This window comes from Oncorhynchus clarkii, chromosome 15, assembly GCF_045791955.1.
Source record: "Oncorhynchus clarkii lewisi isolate Uvic-CL-2024 chromosome 15, UVic_Ocla_1.0, whole genome shotgun sequence".
Lineage (NCBI taxonomy): Eukaryota > Metazoa > Chordata > Actinopteri > Salmoniformes > Salmonidae > Oncorhynchus > Oncorhynchus clarkii.
The window spans coordinates 15,158,767-15,174,580 of NC_092161.1; the positions used below are offsets into that span (position 1 = coordinate 15,158,767).

General features: G+C 47.7%; 1 protein-coding gene across 18 annotated transcripts in view; it reads right to left on the bottom strand.

Moving 5' to 3' along the window:
* Positions 1–15,814, bottom strand: part of LOC139366938 (TRAF2 and NCK-interacting protein kinase-like) — a 74,175-nt gene that overhangs the window by 14,141 nt on the left and 44,220 nt on the right. For 7 of the 18 annotated variants that reach the window (XM_071104712.1, XM_071104705.1, XM_071104707.1 and 4 more), the window contains 14 exons: positions 15,542–15,651; positions 15,361–15,464; positions 12,925–13,007; positions 12,729–12,752; positions 11,885–12,069; positions 11,697–11,799; positions 11,178–11,318; positions 6,662–6,773; positions 4,340–4,510; positions 4,118–4,261; positions 3,311–3,445; positions 3,037–3,137; positions 2,731–2,880; positions 2,108–2,267 (listed from right to left, as the gene is read on the bottom strand). In XM_071104712.1, the coding sequence (XP_070960813.1) occupies positions 2,108–2,267; positions 2,731–2,880; positions 3,037–3,137; positions 3,311–3,445; positions 4,118–4,261; positions 4,340–4,510; positions 6,662–6,773; positions 11,178–11,318; positions 11,697–11,799; positions 11,885–12,069; positions 12,729–12,752; positions 12,925–13,007; positions 15,361–15,464; positions 15,542–15,651 (1,723 nt within the window). The remainder of the gene's footprint in view (positions 1–2,107; positions 2,268–2,730; positions 2,881–3,036; positions 3,138–3,310; positions 3,446–4,117; positions 4,262–4,339; positions 4,511–6,661; positions 6,774–11,177; positions 11,319–11,696; positions 11,800–11,884; positions 12,070–12,728; positions 12,753–12,924; positions 13,008–15,360; positions 15,465–15,541; positions 15,652–15,814) is intronic. The other 11 variants (XM_071104722.1, XM_071104721.1, XM_071104708.1 and 8 more) reach the window with 6 other exon arrangements.

Consider the following 15,814-nt stretch of genomic DNA (forward strand, 5'->3'; position numbering starts at 1 on the left):
CAGGGGTCGGAGTCGGGTGGGAGGAGCAGGGGTCGGAGTCGGGTGGGAGGAGCAGGGGTCGGGTGGGAGGAGCAGTGGTCGGAGTCGGGTGGGAGGAGCAGGGGTCGAGGACGCAAGAATCAAGTTTTTATTGTTCTTAGTTTTTATGACCGTTCTATGTATTTTTGGTATCGTCTCCTTCGCTCCTTCTGTGCACTGTGCTCCTTCCCACTCACACACCAAGGCCCTCCCCCTGCCACTCACACACCAAGGCCCTCCCCCTGCCACTCACACACCAAGCCCCTCCCCCTGCCACTCACACACCAAGCCCCTCCCCCTGCCACTCACAAAAATAACAATGAAAGATAACTTCTTCCTCTCTGAGAACAAGCCGTTTAAACTCACTACTTGCATTTGAGGTTTGGTCCAACGGAAATTGTTCATTTGGACACAAACGCTTAGAGACATTATTTTACTGTAATAGACGAGAACTTAAACTCTCTTACTCTCTTACCCCCATACCCTTTTAAAGTCTCAACTCCCAAAATGTGGAACAGAGCAGACCCTGCTAAATTGAGTGTCAATAAACATGATTGTGGAAAGTTAATGCTCTGTTTGTCACGGGCGGCATTGCGGTACAGCTAGCTGCATTATAGCCACAGACTGTCATGGGCTAGCTGTGTAGTCTGTGTTTTATAAATGTGAAATGAACACAAAAAGTCACATTTATAACAGGAATTGGCAACTTGTTCTGAGAAATAATTGATTTCAGTATGTTAAAGTGAACATGCGGCTGTTCAGACAGGAGATGGACAGGGGGGTGTATATATAATAGTTTAACTGTTCTACCTTGTTAGCATATAAACGATTAGCTGGCCACTCACTACCACGTGGGTTTGCGCTTGAGAGATTGTTCACGAGACCTGTGTTAGATTTTCTAAAAGGCCTGCTACAAAATGTTCATTATTAGTGGTTGTGCATGAATTTGCATTTTCATAGACAGAAAAAAGCAGGGTGAACTATTTTGATAACATAATTTGTGGGTCTTATGGTTTAGTCCAGGTCTCATGGTTTAGTCCAGGTCTCATGGCTTAGTCCAGGTCTCATGGTTTAGTCCAGGTCTCATGGTTTAATCCAGGTCTCATGGTTTAATCCAGGTCTCATGGTTTAGTCCAGGTCTCATGGTTTAGTCCAGGTCTCATGGTTTAGTCCAGGTCTCATGGTTTAGTCCAGGTCTCATGGTTTAGTCCAGGTCTCATGGTTTAGTCCAGGTCTCATGGTTTAGTCCAGGTCTCATGGTTTAGTCCAGGTCTAATTTTACATGCAGTGTTTTGACCTTTGTGCATAAAAGCTTATTTAGAGAATTGTATTTATTTATTTTCTTATCGAGAAGTTTGGGGGGGGGGGGGGGGGGGGGGGGGGGTTGTGAGTAGTAGTGTGGAACAGTGAGGGATAGTGTGGGATAGTGAGGGGTAGTGCGTGTGAGAATGTGAGAGGCATAGAAGTGTGTGTGAGGGTGGCAGTGAGAGTTGTGTATATAGTGTGTGTGAGGGGGGCAGTGAGAGTTGTGTATATAGTGTGTGTGAGGGGGGCAGTGAGAGTTGTGTATATAGTGTGTGTGGGGGGGGCAGTGAGAGTTGTGTATATAGTGTGTGTGAGGGGGGCAGTGAGGTGTATATAGTGTGTGTGAGGGTGGCAGTGAGAGTTGTGTATATAGTGTGTGTGAGGGTGGCAGTGAGAGTTGTCTATATAGTGTGTGTGGGGGGGGCAGTGAGAGTTGTGTATATAGTGTGTGTGAGGGGGGCAGTGAGAGTTGTGTATATAGTGTGTGTGAGGGGGGCAGTGAGAGTTGTGTATATAGTGTGTGTGAGGGTGGCAGTGAGAGTTGTGTATATAGTGTGTGTGAGGGTGGCAGTGAGAGTTGTGTATATAGTGTGTGTGAGGGGGGCAGTGAGAGTTGTGTATATAGTGTGTGTGAGGGGGGCAGTGAGAGTTGTGTATATAGTGTGTGTGAAGGTGGCAGTGAGAGTTGTGTATATAGTGTGTGTGAGGGGGCAGTGAGAGTTGTGTATATAGTGTGTGTGAGGGGGGCAGTGAGAGTTGTGTATATAGTGTGTGTGTGACCTACCAACAGATGTAGGCATCTCTCCCCACTGCAGCACCACGTCTTTAGTGATGCGTCCGTAGGTGTTGACATAGACGCCCTCGTCCTCGTAACACAGCAGCATCTCCATCCCGTCGGTCCGCGGCAGCACCACGATGGCATGGGGCGTCACCTGACTCTGAATCTGCCGGGGGCGATAGATACCACACAGTGGAGGGGTGGGGTGGCATCAGCCTGGCGGGCACAGAGCACGACCCCCACAACTCCTCTACCTCTTTCTTTCACGTATTTCTCTAAATGTCTCTCTCTTCTTTCCCCCCTCCCTGTCTTGTGGCCAGCTCCCCACCCCCCTGTGTGAGGAGAAACTGCTGCAACAATGGAATCTCCCACTCCAACATTCACACAATCACCATGGTAACACAGAATGTAAACAAAATAGCATCGTCATGGTTTGAACAACATAAATGGTAAACGTCATGGTATTTGAGCCCTGAAACCAGAACTGCCACACAGTAGGTACGGTTACCATTTAAGAGGTCATAGTTCAAAGGGGAACCAACGGCTCACCACCAGAGTGGAGAAATCAGATGTTACCTGGTTCAGGTTTCCTTCTCTGAGCGCACACACACTCACACTCACACTCTTACGTGGGAGGGAATGTAGATGTCATAAGGGTTGCCAGAGTCGACATCAATGACATGGAACCCGACGCTGGAGCCATAGATAACCTTTAACCTCTGACCCTCCTCCACCGTCAGGTCAACCAGCTGGGGGTGGTGCTGCAGGTCAGTGAACGACTGACAGACAGACAGAACGAGAGACAGCAGGGAATAGAGAAAGAGATACTGTGATTACTGATGTGTGGGGAGCGTTTTGCTTGAAAATGGCTGCTTGGCATCACCGAGGTGATCGTAGAGGAAATGAGATCATACTGGTGTGTGTGTGTGTGTTACCTTGAAAGCCATGAACTTGTGGTAGGGTTTGGGTGCCCAGGCAAAGATCTCCACTGAGTTCTTCAGAGCGATGACCAGAAACTTGATCCTCTCATACTTCACTGGAAACAGCACACACACAGGAGAGTCAATCACTCACTGAGACTTGTGTTAGTAACCTGTGATAATGCCTAGGCTTTAGCTCAATGGGCTAATGCAACACACAGGTTTAAACTTCACCCAGCCACCACCACCTCCGGGACGCACGCACGCGCACACACACACATACACGTACCAACTTTGTAGTGCACACAGCCCTCCAGCTCTCCTACAGTGACCCAGCCCTGCTTCTTCTCCACCTCGGGGTCGTTGTGTAATATCCTGTTCCTCAGCCAGGACAGGTAGTACACACGCAACTTATTCTTCTTCCCTGGAGGAGAGAGAGAGGGGGAGAGGGGGAGGGGAGAGGAGAGAGAGGCCAGGGGAGAGAGAGGGGAGAGGGAGGAGAGAGGGGAGAGGGAGGAGAGAGGGAGAGAGAGGGAGAGGGAGGAGAGAGGGGAGAGGGAGGAGAGAGGGGAGAGGGAGGAGAGAGGGGAGAGGGGGGGAGAGGGGAGAGGGAGGGGAGAGGAGAGAGTGGCCAGGGGAGAGAGAGGGGAGGGAGGGGAGAGGAGAGAGTGGCCAGGGGAGAGAGAGGGGAGGGAGGAGAGAGGAGAGAGGGGAGGGAGTAGAAGGAGAGGGGAAAGGAGAAGAGGGAGGAGGGAAAGGAGAAGAGGGAGGAGAGAGGGGAGAAGAGAGAGGGGAGGGAGTAGAAGAGAGAGGGGAAAGGAGAAGAGGGAGGAGAGAGGGGAGAAGAGAGAGGGGAGGGAGTAGAAGAGAGAGGGGAAAGGAGAAGAGGGAGGAGAGAGGGAAAAGTCTTCAGCCTGTTAGCTCTTTGAGAGTGATTTTCCAATCTGAACAAAGCATTGCTACAGGCCTCGAGTTGTTCAGAAAACACAAGTCTGCCTTTTGAGCCCGAACAGACAAAACCACAACACTCGGCTCCGATGGAGCTCCAGAACCGTTTGGTAAGGTCCGATTGTGTTTAAGTAGCAGTCAGTCCTACCTGATATGGTGACTAGGACGTTGAGGCCCTCCAGAACATCCATCTGTTGGAAGCGTCGGCGGTTGATCAGGTTATAGACCTTCCCCTGACCACTACGGTCCAGCAACATCAGACCGTTCTCTGTCCCCACCAGCAGGTTCACACCTAGACACACACAAATAATAAAACACACACAATAGCACAATGTGTGTGTATATGTACTCTATAGTTTAAGTCTCTTACCCCAGAGAGCAGCACACAGTATCTCAGAGTTGAAGCGTTTCTTGTATTTGCGTATCTCAGGCGTGTCGCTGTGAGGTCGTATGTTGGTCGGGTTCACGTTGACCACGCTGATCTTTCTGGCCTCGTTCAGTCTAGCCTGCTCCTGAAGCAGCAGCTCGTTCGCAAAGTGGGCTGCAACCACAGGGTAACATTACACTAACGTTCACATAACCTTTCAAACTTACAACCACAGAACAACCTTAAAACATAAAGAAACATTTGCACAACCCACTGATTCCTAAGCAATTCACTGGCAAGAGGAGCTTGAGCAAGAAGCCATTGGTGATAGCTACTTCTATAAAGGAACATTTGACTTACTATGACTGTGATATGTGGTTGTCTCACCTAGCTATCTTAAAGCTAGAGTCCTTAATTTAAACATTAACACAGTGGCCTCTGTTTCGGTAAAAAGCTGAGTGATGGGCCTGGAGAAATGTAACCAATCTCAAATTCATAGACAGAGCTATGGATGCAAAGACTGACCATCTGTGATATCAACATTACAGTTCTAACCATGTTTTGAGGCTATACAGTGTTTGATTACATTTACATTGTTCAGTAACATTGGAGTAAAACAAGCTTGCAGTGCAAGTATTCAGACCAGTCACAGCCTTATTCTAAAATGAATAAAATAAAACATTCTCCTCATTCTACACACAATACCCTATAAGGACAAAGCGAAAACAGATTTTTGGAAATGTTTGCACATTTATTAAACTTTAAATCGGACCCTTTGCTGTGAGACTCGAAATTGACCTCAGGTGCATCCTGTTTCCATTTTTCACCCTTGATGTTTCTACAACTTGATTGGATTCCACCTGTGGTAAATTCAGTTGATTGGACATGATTTGGAAAGGCACACACCTGCCTATATAAGGTCCCACAGTTGACAGTGCATGTCAGAGCAAAAACCAAGACATGAGGTCGAAGGAATTGTCCGTAAAACTCTGAGACAGGATTGTGTCGAGGCACAGATCTGTAGAAGGGGTATCAAAAATATGTTTGCAGCATTGAAGGTCCCCAAGAACATAGTGGCCTCAATCATTCTTAAATGGAGGAAGTTTGGAATCACCAATCACCTCTTCCTAGAGCTGTCCGCCCGGCCAAACTGAGCAATCGGGGGAGAAGGGCCTTGGTCAGGGAGGTGAAAAAATAACCCGATTGTCACTCTGATAGAGTTCCAGAGGTCCTCTGTGGCGATGAGAGAACCTTCCAGAAGGACAACCATCCCTGCAGCTGGTAGAGTGGCCAGACGGAAGCCACTCCTCAGTAAAAGGCACATGACAGCCCGCTTGGAGTTTGCCTAAAGGCAACTAAAGGACTTTCAGACCATGAGAAACAAGATTCTCTGGTCTGATGAAAGCAAGATTGAACTCTTTGGCCTGAATGCCAAGCGTCATGTCTGGAGGAAACCTGGCACCATCCCTACGATGAAGCATGGTGGTGGCAGCATCATGCTGTGGGGATGTTTTTCTTTGACTTTGAGACTAGTCAGGATCGAGGGAAAGATGAACGGAGTAAAGTACAGAGTTTCTTGATGAAAACCTGCTGCAGAGAGCTCAGGACCTCAATCTGGGGAGAAGGTTCACCTTCCAACTGCACAACAACCCTAAGCACACAACCAAGACATTGCAGGAGTGGCCAGAGCCCGGACCTGAACTCGATCGAACATCTCTGGAGAGACCTGAAAATAGCTGTGCTGCGTCGCTCCCCATCCAACCTGACAGAGCTTGAGAGGATCTGCAGATAAGAATGGGAGAAACTCCCCAAATACAGGTGTGCCAAGCTTGTAGCATCATTCCCAAGAAGACTTGAGGCTGTAATCGCTGCCAAAGGTGTTTCAACAAAGTACTCAGTAAAGGGTCAGAATACTTATGTAAATGTGAGTTTTATTTTTTTTATAAATTTGTAATAAATGCGAACATTTCTAAAAAACTGTTTTTGTTTGGTCTTTATGGGGTATTGTGTGTAGATTGATGAGGGAAACAATATTTTTAGAATAAGGCTGTAATGTAATAAAATGTGGAAAAAGTGAAGGGGTCTGAATACTTTACGAATGCACTGTATATTTTGGGTTCTGATGAGGTACGACAGTTGAACTAAGCTCATGAGGCATTTATAAGTTATATTCTTCAAGAATCTATATTGTATCATTCATTTCTAAGTTGAAAAATATGGATGTAACAACCAAGGATTCTAGCTTTAGGATGAAGGAACTAACTAACTGCAACTCTGGATAAGAGCGTCTGCTAAATGACTCAAATGTAAAGATAACAGACTCACCCGACGCAGAGTTTTCATCATCATCATCATCCTCAGTGGGGGAGGTTCCGTAGACTCGTGGATCAACGAATGGCGTGAAGGAGGAGGACTTGGAGCCACTGCCCATGCCGTACTGCCAATCAGAGAGAGGGTTGGGATCAGTGCCTCAGAGCATCAGGTCTCAGAGGTATCCCAGACCACGTGATCTGACCAGGAAAAACTACAGGCCCCAATTTCTGTCCTTTGAGTTAACAGGTAGCCAGGTGGGAGGGTTTTCAGCATAATCTAACACAGTGGTCACCAACCAGTTGATTGGTCTCTTCATAGCTTTCCTAGTCGATCACCAAGCATTTCTGTGGAAAAGCCAACGATAAAGGCTTGCACTCATTTTTTTTTATCCGTATTGCGCTGTTGGCGGTAGGTGCACTTGATTCAGTAGGTGCACTTGATTCAGTAGGTGCACTTGATTCATTTAACCTTTGTATCAAATAAAATGTTATGGACACATACACATGGTTAGCAGATGTTAATGTGAGTGTAGCGGATTCTTGTGCTTCTAGTTCCCGACAGTGCAGTAATATCTAACAAGTAATCTAACAATTCCCAACAACTACCTTATACACACATCTAAAGGGATGGAATAAGAATATGTACAAAAACACATATGGACGAGAGATGACCGAGCAACATAGGCAAGGTGCCATAGACGGTATAAGGTACAGTATATACATGTGAGATGAGTAATGTAAGATATGTTAACATTATTAAAGTGGCATCGTTTAAAGTGACGAGTGATCTACTTAAAGTGGCCAGTGATTTGAATCTCTATTAAGGCAGCAGCCTCTCTGAGTTAGTGATTGCTGTTAAGCAGCAGGCCTTGACATAGAAGATGTTTTTCAGTCTCTCTGTCCCAGCTTTGATGCACCTGTACTGACCTCGCCTTCTGGATGGTAGCGGGGTGAACAGGCAGTGACTCGGGTGGTTGTTGTCCTTGATGATCATTTTGGCCTTCCTGTGACATCGGGTGCTGTAGGTGTCTTGGAAGGCAGGTAGTTTGCCCCCGGTGATGTGTTGTGCAGACCGCACCACCCTCTGGAGAGCCTTGTGGTTGAGGGCAGTGCAGTTGCCATACCAGGCGGTGATACAGCCTGACAGGATGCTCTCGATTGTGCATCTGTAAAAGTTTGTCAGGGTTTTAGGTGACAAGCCAAATTTCTTCAGCCTCCTGAGGTTGAAGAGGCGCTGTTGCTTCTTCTTCACCACACTGTCTGTGTGGGTGGACCATTTCAGTTTGTCTGTGATGTGTACGCCGAGGAACTTAAAACTTTGCAACTTCTCCACTGATGTCCCTTCGATGTGGATAGGGGGTGCTCCCTCAGCTGTTTCCTGAAGTCCACGATCATCTCCTTGGTTTTGTTGACGTTGAGTGAGAGGTTGTTTTCCTGACACCACACTCCGAGTGGCCTCACATCCTCCCTAGAGGCGGTCTCGTCATTGTTGGAAATCAAGCCCACTACTGTTGTGTCATATGCAAACTTGATGATTGAGTTGGAGGTGTGCGTGGCCACGCAGTCATGGGTCAACAGGGAGTACGGGAGGGAGCTGAGCACGCACCCTTGTGGGGCCCAAGTGTTGATGGTCACTTTTAGTGGAGATGTTGTTTCCTACCTTCACCACCTGGGGGCGGCCCATCAGAAAGTCCAGGACCCAATTGCACAGGACGGGGTTGAGACCCAGGGCCTCCAGCTCAATATTGAGCTTGGAGGGTACTATGGTGTTGAATGCTGAGCTGTAGTCAATGAACAGCATTCTTACATAGGTATTCCTCTTGTCCAGATGGGATAGGGCAGTGTGCAGTGTGATGGCGATTGTTGGGGCGGTATGCAAACTGAAGTGGGTCTAGGGTGGCCGGTAAGGTGGAGGTGATATCATCCTTGACTAGTCTCTCAAAGCACTTCGTGGTGACAGAAGTGAGTGCTACGGGGCGATAGTCATTTAGTTCAGTTATCTTTGCCTTCTTGGGTACAGGAGCAATGGTGACCGTCTTGAAGCATGTGGGGACAGCAGACTGGGATGGGGAGCGATTGAATATGTCCGTAAACACACCAGCCAGCTGGTCTGCACATGCTCTGAGGGCGCGGCTAGGGATTGCGTCTGGGCCAGCACAGCAGCTTTGCGAGAGTTAACACGTTTAAATGTCTTACTCACGTCAGCCATGGAGAAGGAGAGGGGGGGGCACAGTTCTTGTTAGCGGGCAAAGAAGGTGTTTAGTTTGTCTAGAAGCGAGACGTCGGTGTCCGTGACGTGGCTGGTTCTTTTTGTAGTCTGTGATTTCCTGTAGACCCTGCCACATAGGTCTCGTGTCTGAGCAGTTGAATTGGGACTGTACTTAGTCCCTATACCGACATTTTGCTTATTTGATTACCTTGCGGAGGGAATAACTACACTGTTTATATTGTGCCATATTCCCAGTCATCTTTCCATGGTTAAATGTGGTGGATCGCGCTTTCAGTTTTGTATCCATCCACAGTTTCTGGTTAGGGTAGGTTAATAGTCACAGTGGGTACATCTCCAATGCACTTCCTTATAAACTCACTCACCGAGTCAGCGTATAGATCGATGTTATTCTCTGAGGCTCTCTCAGACCGACGTTGAATGATCCTAGTCACGGGTATATCCTGTTTGAGTTTCTGCCTATAAGACGGTAGGAGCAAGATGGAGTCGTGGTCGAATTTGCCACAGGGAGGGCGAGGGAGGGCCTTGTATGCATCGCGGAAGTTAGGGGAAAAAATGCACCTTTATAATAAAGCATTACATGCATAATCGCATTTGCGATCACTTTTGAGAATGGTGTTTCCCCGCTAAGTGATTGCATTTTGGAACCTTTGCGCTTCTAGCCTTCTACCGTGTGCACATTGCTGTACTTAGAAGGTAAAGAAATAGAAAATATGTTCTGATCTGTTGCATCAGTCTCATTGCTATTAAACGTTTTTTAGATTCTAGAGGTTGTATTAATTTGGGATCTATCGCATCCCACAACTGTCCCAGACTATGCTTGGAATATTTATTTCTCGCAAAGAAGGACAAGTTGACCAATAGAACAGGTAAACTTTTGTACTATGTGGGATAGTAGTAGTCAATAGTAGATTGACATAGACTAGTGCTTTTGCTGTTCGTTAGGCCTACTCACCTTGTTGGGTGACGAAAAGTAAATGTGGACAGTTCTTCCAACATCTTCAATGAGCGCCTTGGAAATCGATAAGGACATACGCACTTGTGTCCCCGACGTGTCTGTCTTCACTTGTAGCCTGTGAGAAGGCCCGATTACATGACGGGTATTGGCTAAACTGAATTGAGATATCTGAGAGAGCCATGTGAGTGAAAGGTGCTACGGAGCACACAGCCGGGAGAAGATCATTTGTATTATTATTTTCAGCCCAAGGGCACAATGGCCACTGGCCGCTAAAGGCATGGATTTTTATAGGGAGCATTACGGGCTCATTACTGGGAAATTCAAGTTATTATCAAGTGCTTCACAAATTGTGAATGAGAGACTGATGTAGTGTGTGCAGCCTGCACCAAAAAAAAAGCTGAGCTCATGCCTTTCATGTAACCTTTTTCAAATCATCATTAGAGTCGCATCATGCAGCCTTAGAATGTATTAAAAAACATATAGCCCAACATTTGCATATCACAACTAAAGTTGCATAAATAACTGGCATAGCCAGATCAGGGCCTAACATAAGGACGACTCAGAGTATGCTATTTTTCTGAAAGAGACTACATTTTCTTCATATAATGTTTCTTTAGACCTGCCTAAAATAAATAATGGATATATTGTGATGGTGTATTGTTTTAAAATGATTTTAAAACTTGTTTTCTCAAAAGTTATTCGTGTAAGCCAGTAGATGCTAAACATGTTTATGTTAATTAACGGTCAACTAGTGAGACCGGCAGTTATTTGATTGACAATCACCGGCTGACAAAATTTCATGACCGCCATTGCACTAATCTTGACTCAGAAAAGGTTGGTGATCATTGCTCTAACGGGTTGCCGGAGTGGAAAGTGTGTTGAGCAACATTAGACTTGGTTTGCCATGCGCACACAACATGCAGGAGAGAGAGGAGAGCATGTGACCATCAGCAGCAAAGGAAGAGAATGGATGGGAGAAATTGATATGGATTAGGGTGGGTTTAGTCTCAAGAACCAAACAGACTAGGTTTTCAAGTCAAACTAGAGGGGAGGGTGAGTGTTTCTTCTTCTTCAGTTTTAGGATGCAGAGAACACAAGGGAACAGAGGCAACGGGCTCAGGTGTAGGGTTCTGTGTGCAGTGAGGTTGTGTGTAGATTACTAGCATGTAGGGGGGTTGTGTGTAGATGACTAGCATGTAGGGGGTTGTGTGTAGATGACTAGCATGTAGGGGGGTTGTGTGTAGATGACTAGCATGTAGGGGGGTTGTGTGTAGATGACTAGCATGTAAGGGTGTAGGGTGCAAGGTCGCAAGCAGTTGGGGTGTAGGGGTCTAGTGAACCTACTTCGGAGTGGCTGCGCCCAGAGCCATTGCCAGGGGAGACCAGGGGGGAAGGGCTTTGCTGCACCAGATCGGGCAGATTGGCGTTGCCGAAGAAACCGTTGCTGTCAGCGAGAGCGGAGCTCCGCCTCCTGTCCCCATAGGTCTGGAACAGAGAGAGAGTGAGGGGCACTCTAGGCACTGATCTAAGGTCAGATTAATGTATTTCCTTGTGATGGGTGGGATTTGGGAAGGGTAAGCGGATTCTAGATTTGAGGTTGAGGTAAGGTTGGAATCTAATGGTTAAGGTTAGGTTTAGGGGGTTCATCTGGATCTGTGGTTAAGGGGTACATTCTGCCCCTGATATGGAAGGTGGGTGAACCCAGAGGAGTGAAGAAGCAGAGTAACAACTGGTGACAATGCAGAGACGAACACGCACACACAGCACACCCACGAGCTGAGTGCATGCCTGGATGCTGGGTGTTGAGTTGTGTATGAAGCGGGCAGTGTGGAGCCCTGGGGTCAGGGATTGAAGGTGACTGACCTCTCTCATCATCAGGGAGCTGTCTTGGGAACTGTTGCCGTGGGAATCATCATGTCCTCCCATCACACCGTACGACTCACCTCCACTCTGCCCTGCAGCCGGCCTGACACACACAAGTTTAAAATATATAGCTAAAATGCTGACACACACTCACTTTGTAATACACACACTTTCTAACACACACTCACATGATGCGTGGGATGTCGCTGACAGACACAGAGCCGTCGTTACTTCTTCCCCCTCCCTCCTCTCCGTCCTCGTCGCTCTGTGACTCATCACTGGACGAGGAGTAGTCCGTCACCTTGACGGGCGGACGGTTAGGTTCCTCCCCCTGGCGCAGCTCCCTCAGCTCCTTGGCCAGAGCCGTCAGGTCCTGGAGGTCAGAGGTCAGGAGAGGGTATTATAAAAAGGTCAGTACTCACGCGGTGGATGCGGTAACAGTTGCATTGATTCATGGGCAATATTTTATTGGCACAATGTTTTACACATACATGTTTCAGCCGTTAACTAATTCCCCAGAGCGTGAGTGAGGAACAATGAGGCTTCAGTCAGGAAAGGTCAGGAAAGGTCACTAATAGAGGGGTTAGAGGTCAGGGGTTAGAGGTCAGGGGTTAGAGGTCATCACACAGCTCCAATGCTCCCCAGTCTGCCTCTTTCAAACTGCACAGGTAGAGCAGGACAGGTGAGCTAAAGGAGAAAGGGGCGTGCACGTGAAAAGAGGGGACTGTGTGTACATGAGCGTGTACGTGGAGGTCAATAGATATCTTACCAACTCCTCCTGGTTGATCCAGAGAGGTGGAGAAAAAGAGGGTCAATAAGAGAGAAAGAGGGAGAGAGGTGAAACTATCACTATTGCAGGGAGAGACAAACCTTTTGTACTCATCAGAGAGATTGAGAGTGGGAGGGAGAGAGTGGGAGGGTGAGTGAGTGTGAACGAGTGAGTGAATACCTGGATGGGTGAATGAGTGAAAGAGCCAGAGAGTGAATGATTGAGAGAGATATGGAGAAAGGGTGAAGAGAAATGCCACTAACCTCATCTACAGCTCTCTTATAGCTCTAAACAGGATGGAGAGAAACGCAGAAAGGAAAGAGGAGGTAGAGAATAAAACAGGAATGTGGGAGGAAAAAAGAGAAGATGAAAGAGATAAGACATGGATTGGTGTGTTCAGAGAAGAAAATGAGTTGTGTGTTTCTCTCTGTGTGTGTGTGTGTGTGTGTGTACACTCACTGCGGGCCTGCTAGGTCGTGTCAGTGTCACATCTCTGTTCTCTTCTTTGGTCTCCTGGGGCGGCGCCATAGACCCCTCCGCCCCTGTCAACCAATCACATCACTGCTCAGTAAATAGTCAACTAATCACATATCTGTCTGTATAGTCTTAAAAGCTGAAACCTTTATAGTAGCACACATGGGAATCTGTGGGTTTCTCAAAATGCATACTACCGTGCTCCGAGCACGCAAATTGGAGAACAGGAGGGTTGGAGTATGAGTCCAAATCAAAGTATGGGAAACAGAACCATGTTAGGGCACTTTGAATGTGTACTCCGTTTGTACATATTTTTAAGCATGCATCGATGCAAGCTTCAATGGAAAGTATACACAGGAATATGACGCAACCACGTAAAAAAAACAACGCAACATTTCTTGAAATAAATGGCAGCCATTATTTGAGCTGAAGCGAGAGAAAATCCACTCAGACTTCGGAATGAAATGTTGCCTATTGACATCTCATATGTTGCATGACTACAATATTTTATCTTAATAAATACATGCTGTGTTCATTTTGCCATGTTTACCTGCCTACAATACCCACTGTAGAGTGTGTAAATCGCAAACCTATAGTAAGTCAATACGGCTGAATGGCTAGCTACTATTGTTAGCTAGCCAGATAGCCATGAAGAATTGTTAGCTAACTAGCTACCCATCCACGAATAATTGACATCTTCCCATTAGTTTTCTGTAATTTTTTCTTGTTAAACTATCTGGTTTGCAAAATTTTTACAATTCACATATAGCTGATAGTTATGAAGTAAAATGTTTTCTTTCTGTATATATTGTTTCGTCTCTATTGACATTGTCCTGGCTGGAAGAAGGTTCAGTGAATGGGGAGGTGCAACGTGAGGTAATACAGTAGAGGGGGTGCAACGTGAGGTAATACAGTAGAGGGGGGGTGCAGCGTGAGGAAATACAGTAGGGGGAGGTGCAGCGTGAGGTAATACAGTGGGGGGAGGTGCAGCGTGAGGTAATACAGTAGGGGGAGGTTCAGCGTGAGGTAATACAGTAGGGGGGAGGTGCAGCGTGAGGTAATACAGTAGGGGGAGGTGCAGCGTGAGGTAATACAGTAGGGGGGAGGTGCAGCGTGAGGTAATACAGTGGGGAGAGGTGCAGCGTGAGGTAATACAGTAGGGGGAGGTGCAGCGTGAGGTAATACAGTAGGGGGGAGGTGCAGCGTGAGGTAATACAGTGGGGGGAGGTGCAGCGTGAGGTAATACAGTAGGGGGAGGTGCAACGTGAGGTAATACAGTAGGGGGGGGCAGCGTGAGGTAATACAGTGAAGGGAGGTGCAACGTGAGGTAATACAGTGGGGGGGAGGTGCAGCGTGAGGTAATACAGTGAAGGGAGGTGCAACGTGAGGTAATACAGTGAAGGGAGGTGCAGCGTGAGGTAATACAGTGGGGGGGAGGTGCAGCGTGAGGTAATACAGTGAAGGGAGGTGCAACGTGAGGTAATACAGTGAAGGGAGGTGCAGCGTGAGGTAATACAGTAGGGGGAGGTGCAGCGTGAGGAAATACAGTGGGGGGAGTGTGCAGCGTGAGGTAATACAGTAGGGGGAGGTGCAGCGTGAGGTAATACAGTGAAGGGAGGTGCAACGTGAGGTAATACAGTGAAGGGAGGTGCAGCGTGAGGTAATACAGTGGGGGGGAGGTGCAGCGTGAGGTAATACAGTGAAGGGAGGTGCAACGTGAGGTAATACAGTAGGGGGAGGTGCAGCGTGAGGTAATACAGTAGGGGGAGGTGCAGCGTGAGGTAATACAGTGGGGGGAGTGTGCAGCGTGAGGAAATACAGTGGGGGGAGGTGCAGCGTGAGGTAATACAGTAGGGGGAGGTGCAGCGTGAGGTAATACAGTAGGGGGAGGTGCAGCGTGAGGTAATACAGTAGGGGGAGGTGCAGCGTGAGGTAATACAGTAGGGGGAGGTGCAGCGTGAGGTAATACAGTGGGGGGAGGTGCAGCGTGAGGAAATACAGTGGGGGGAGTGTGCAGCGTGAGGTAATACAGTAGGGGGAGGTGCAGCGTGAGGTAATACAGTGGGGGGGAGGTGCAGCGTGAGGTAATACAGTAGGGGGAGGTGCAGCGTGAGGTAATACAGTAGGGGGAGGTGCAGCGTGAGGTAATACAGTGGGGGGAGTGTGAGTGCTTCTCAAATGGAATGTTTAATGCGTTCTCCAGAGTACCCAGGGGAACGTCCTTGGAGAATGCACTCGGAGCATGAGCGTGTGGAGCACGGTGGTATCAAATCAAATGTATTTATTTAGCCCTTCGTACATCAGCTGATATCTCAAAGTGCTGTACAGAAACCCAGCCTAAAACCCCAAACAGCAAGCAATGCAGGTGTAGAAGCATGGTATGCATTTTGAGAAACCCCCTTCGTGTGGTGGTATGTGTACCTCTCTCGTTGCTTCCACCCTGGGAGGAGCTGGATGAGCTGCTGCTGCTTGTCCTCTTCAGGGGTGTTTCCATGGAGACATCAGTCCTCCGCAGGTCTGGGTTACTTTGGCAACACATACAAACAACATCAAGTGCCTGATTCACAACGGAGGTCTGGAGTGTGTGTGTGTGTGCGTGTACCTGGCCCGTATCAGGTGTGATCCAGCTCTAGGAGCAAGGCCCCCAGGTCCACTCCCAGGAGAGTGCTTCCTGACCAGGGCTGGAGAGATAGACGTGGTCCTCTGGGGCACCTACACACACACACACACACGCGCGCACACACACACACGCACACGCACACACACACGCATTAAAAACCTGTTAGAACAGGTGTAAATGTGGGATCATATACTGTATTCTTCATCTCAAACTAAATTTGCCAAATTTGTACGTAGAGATTTGAGATTAAGAATC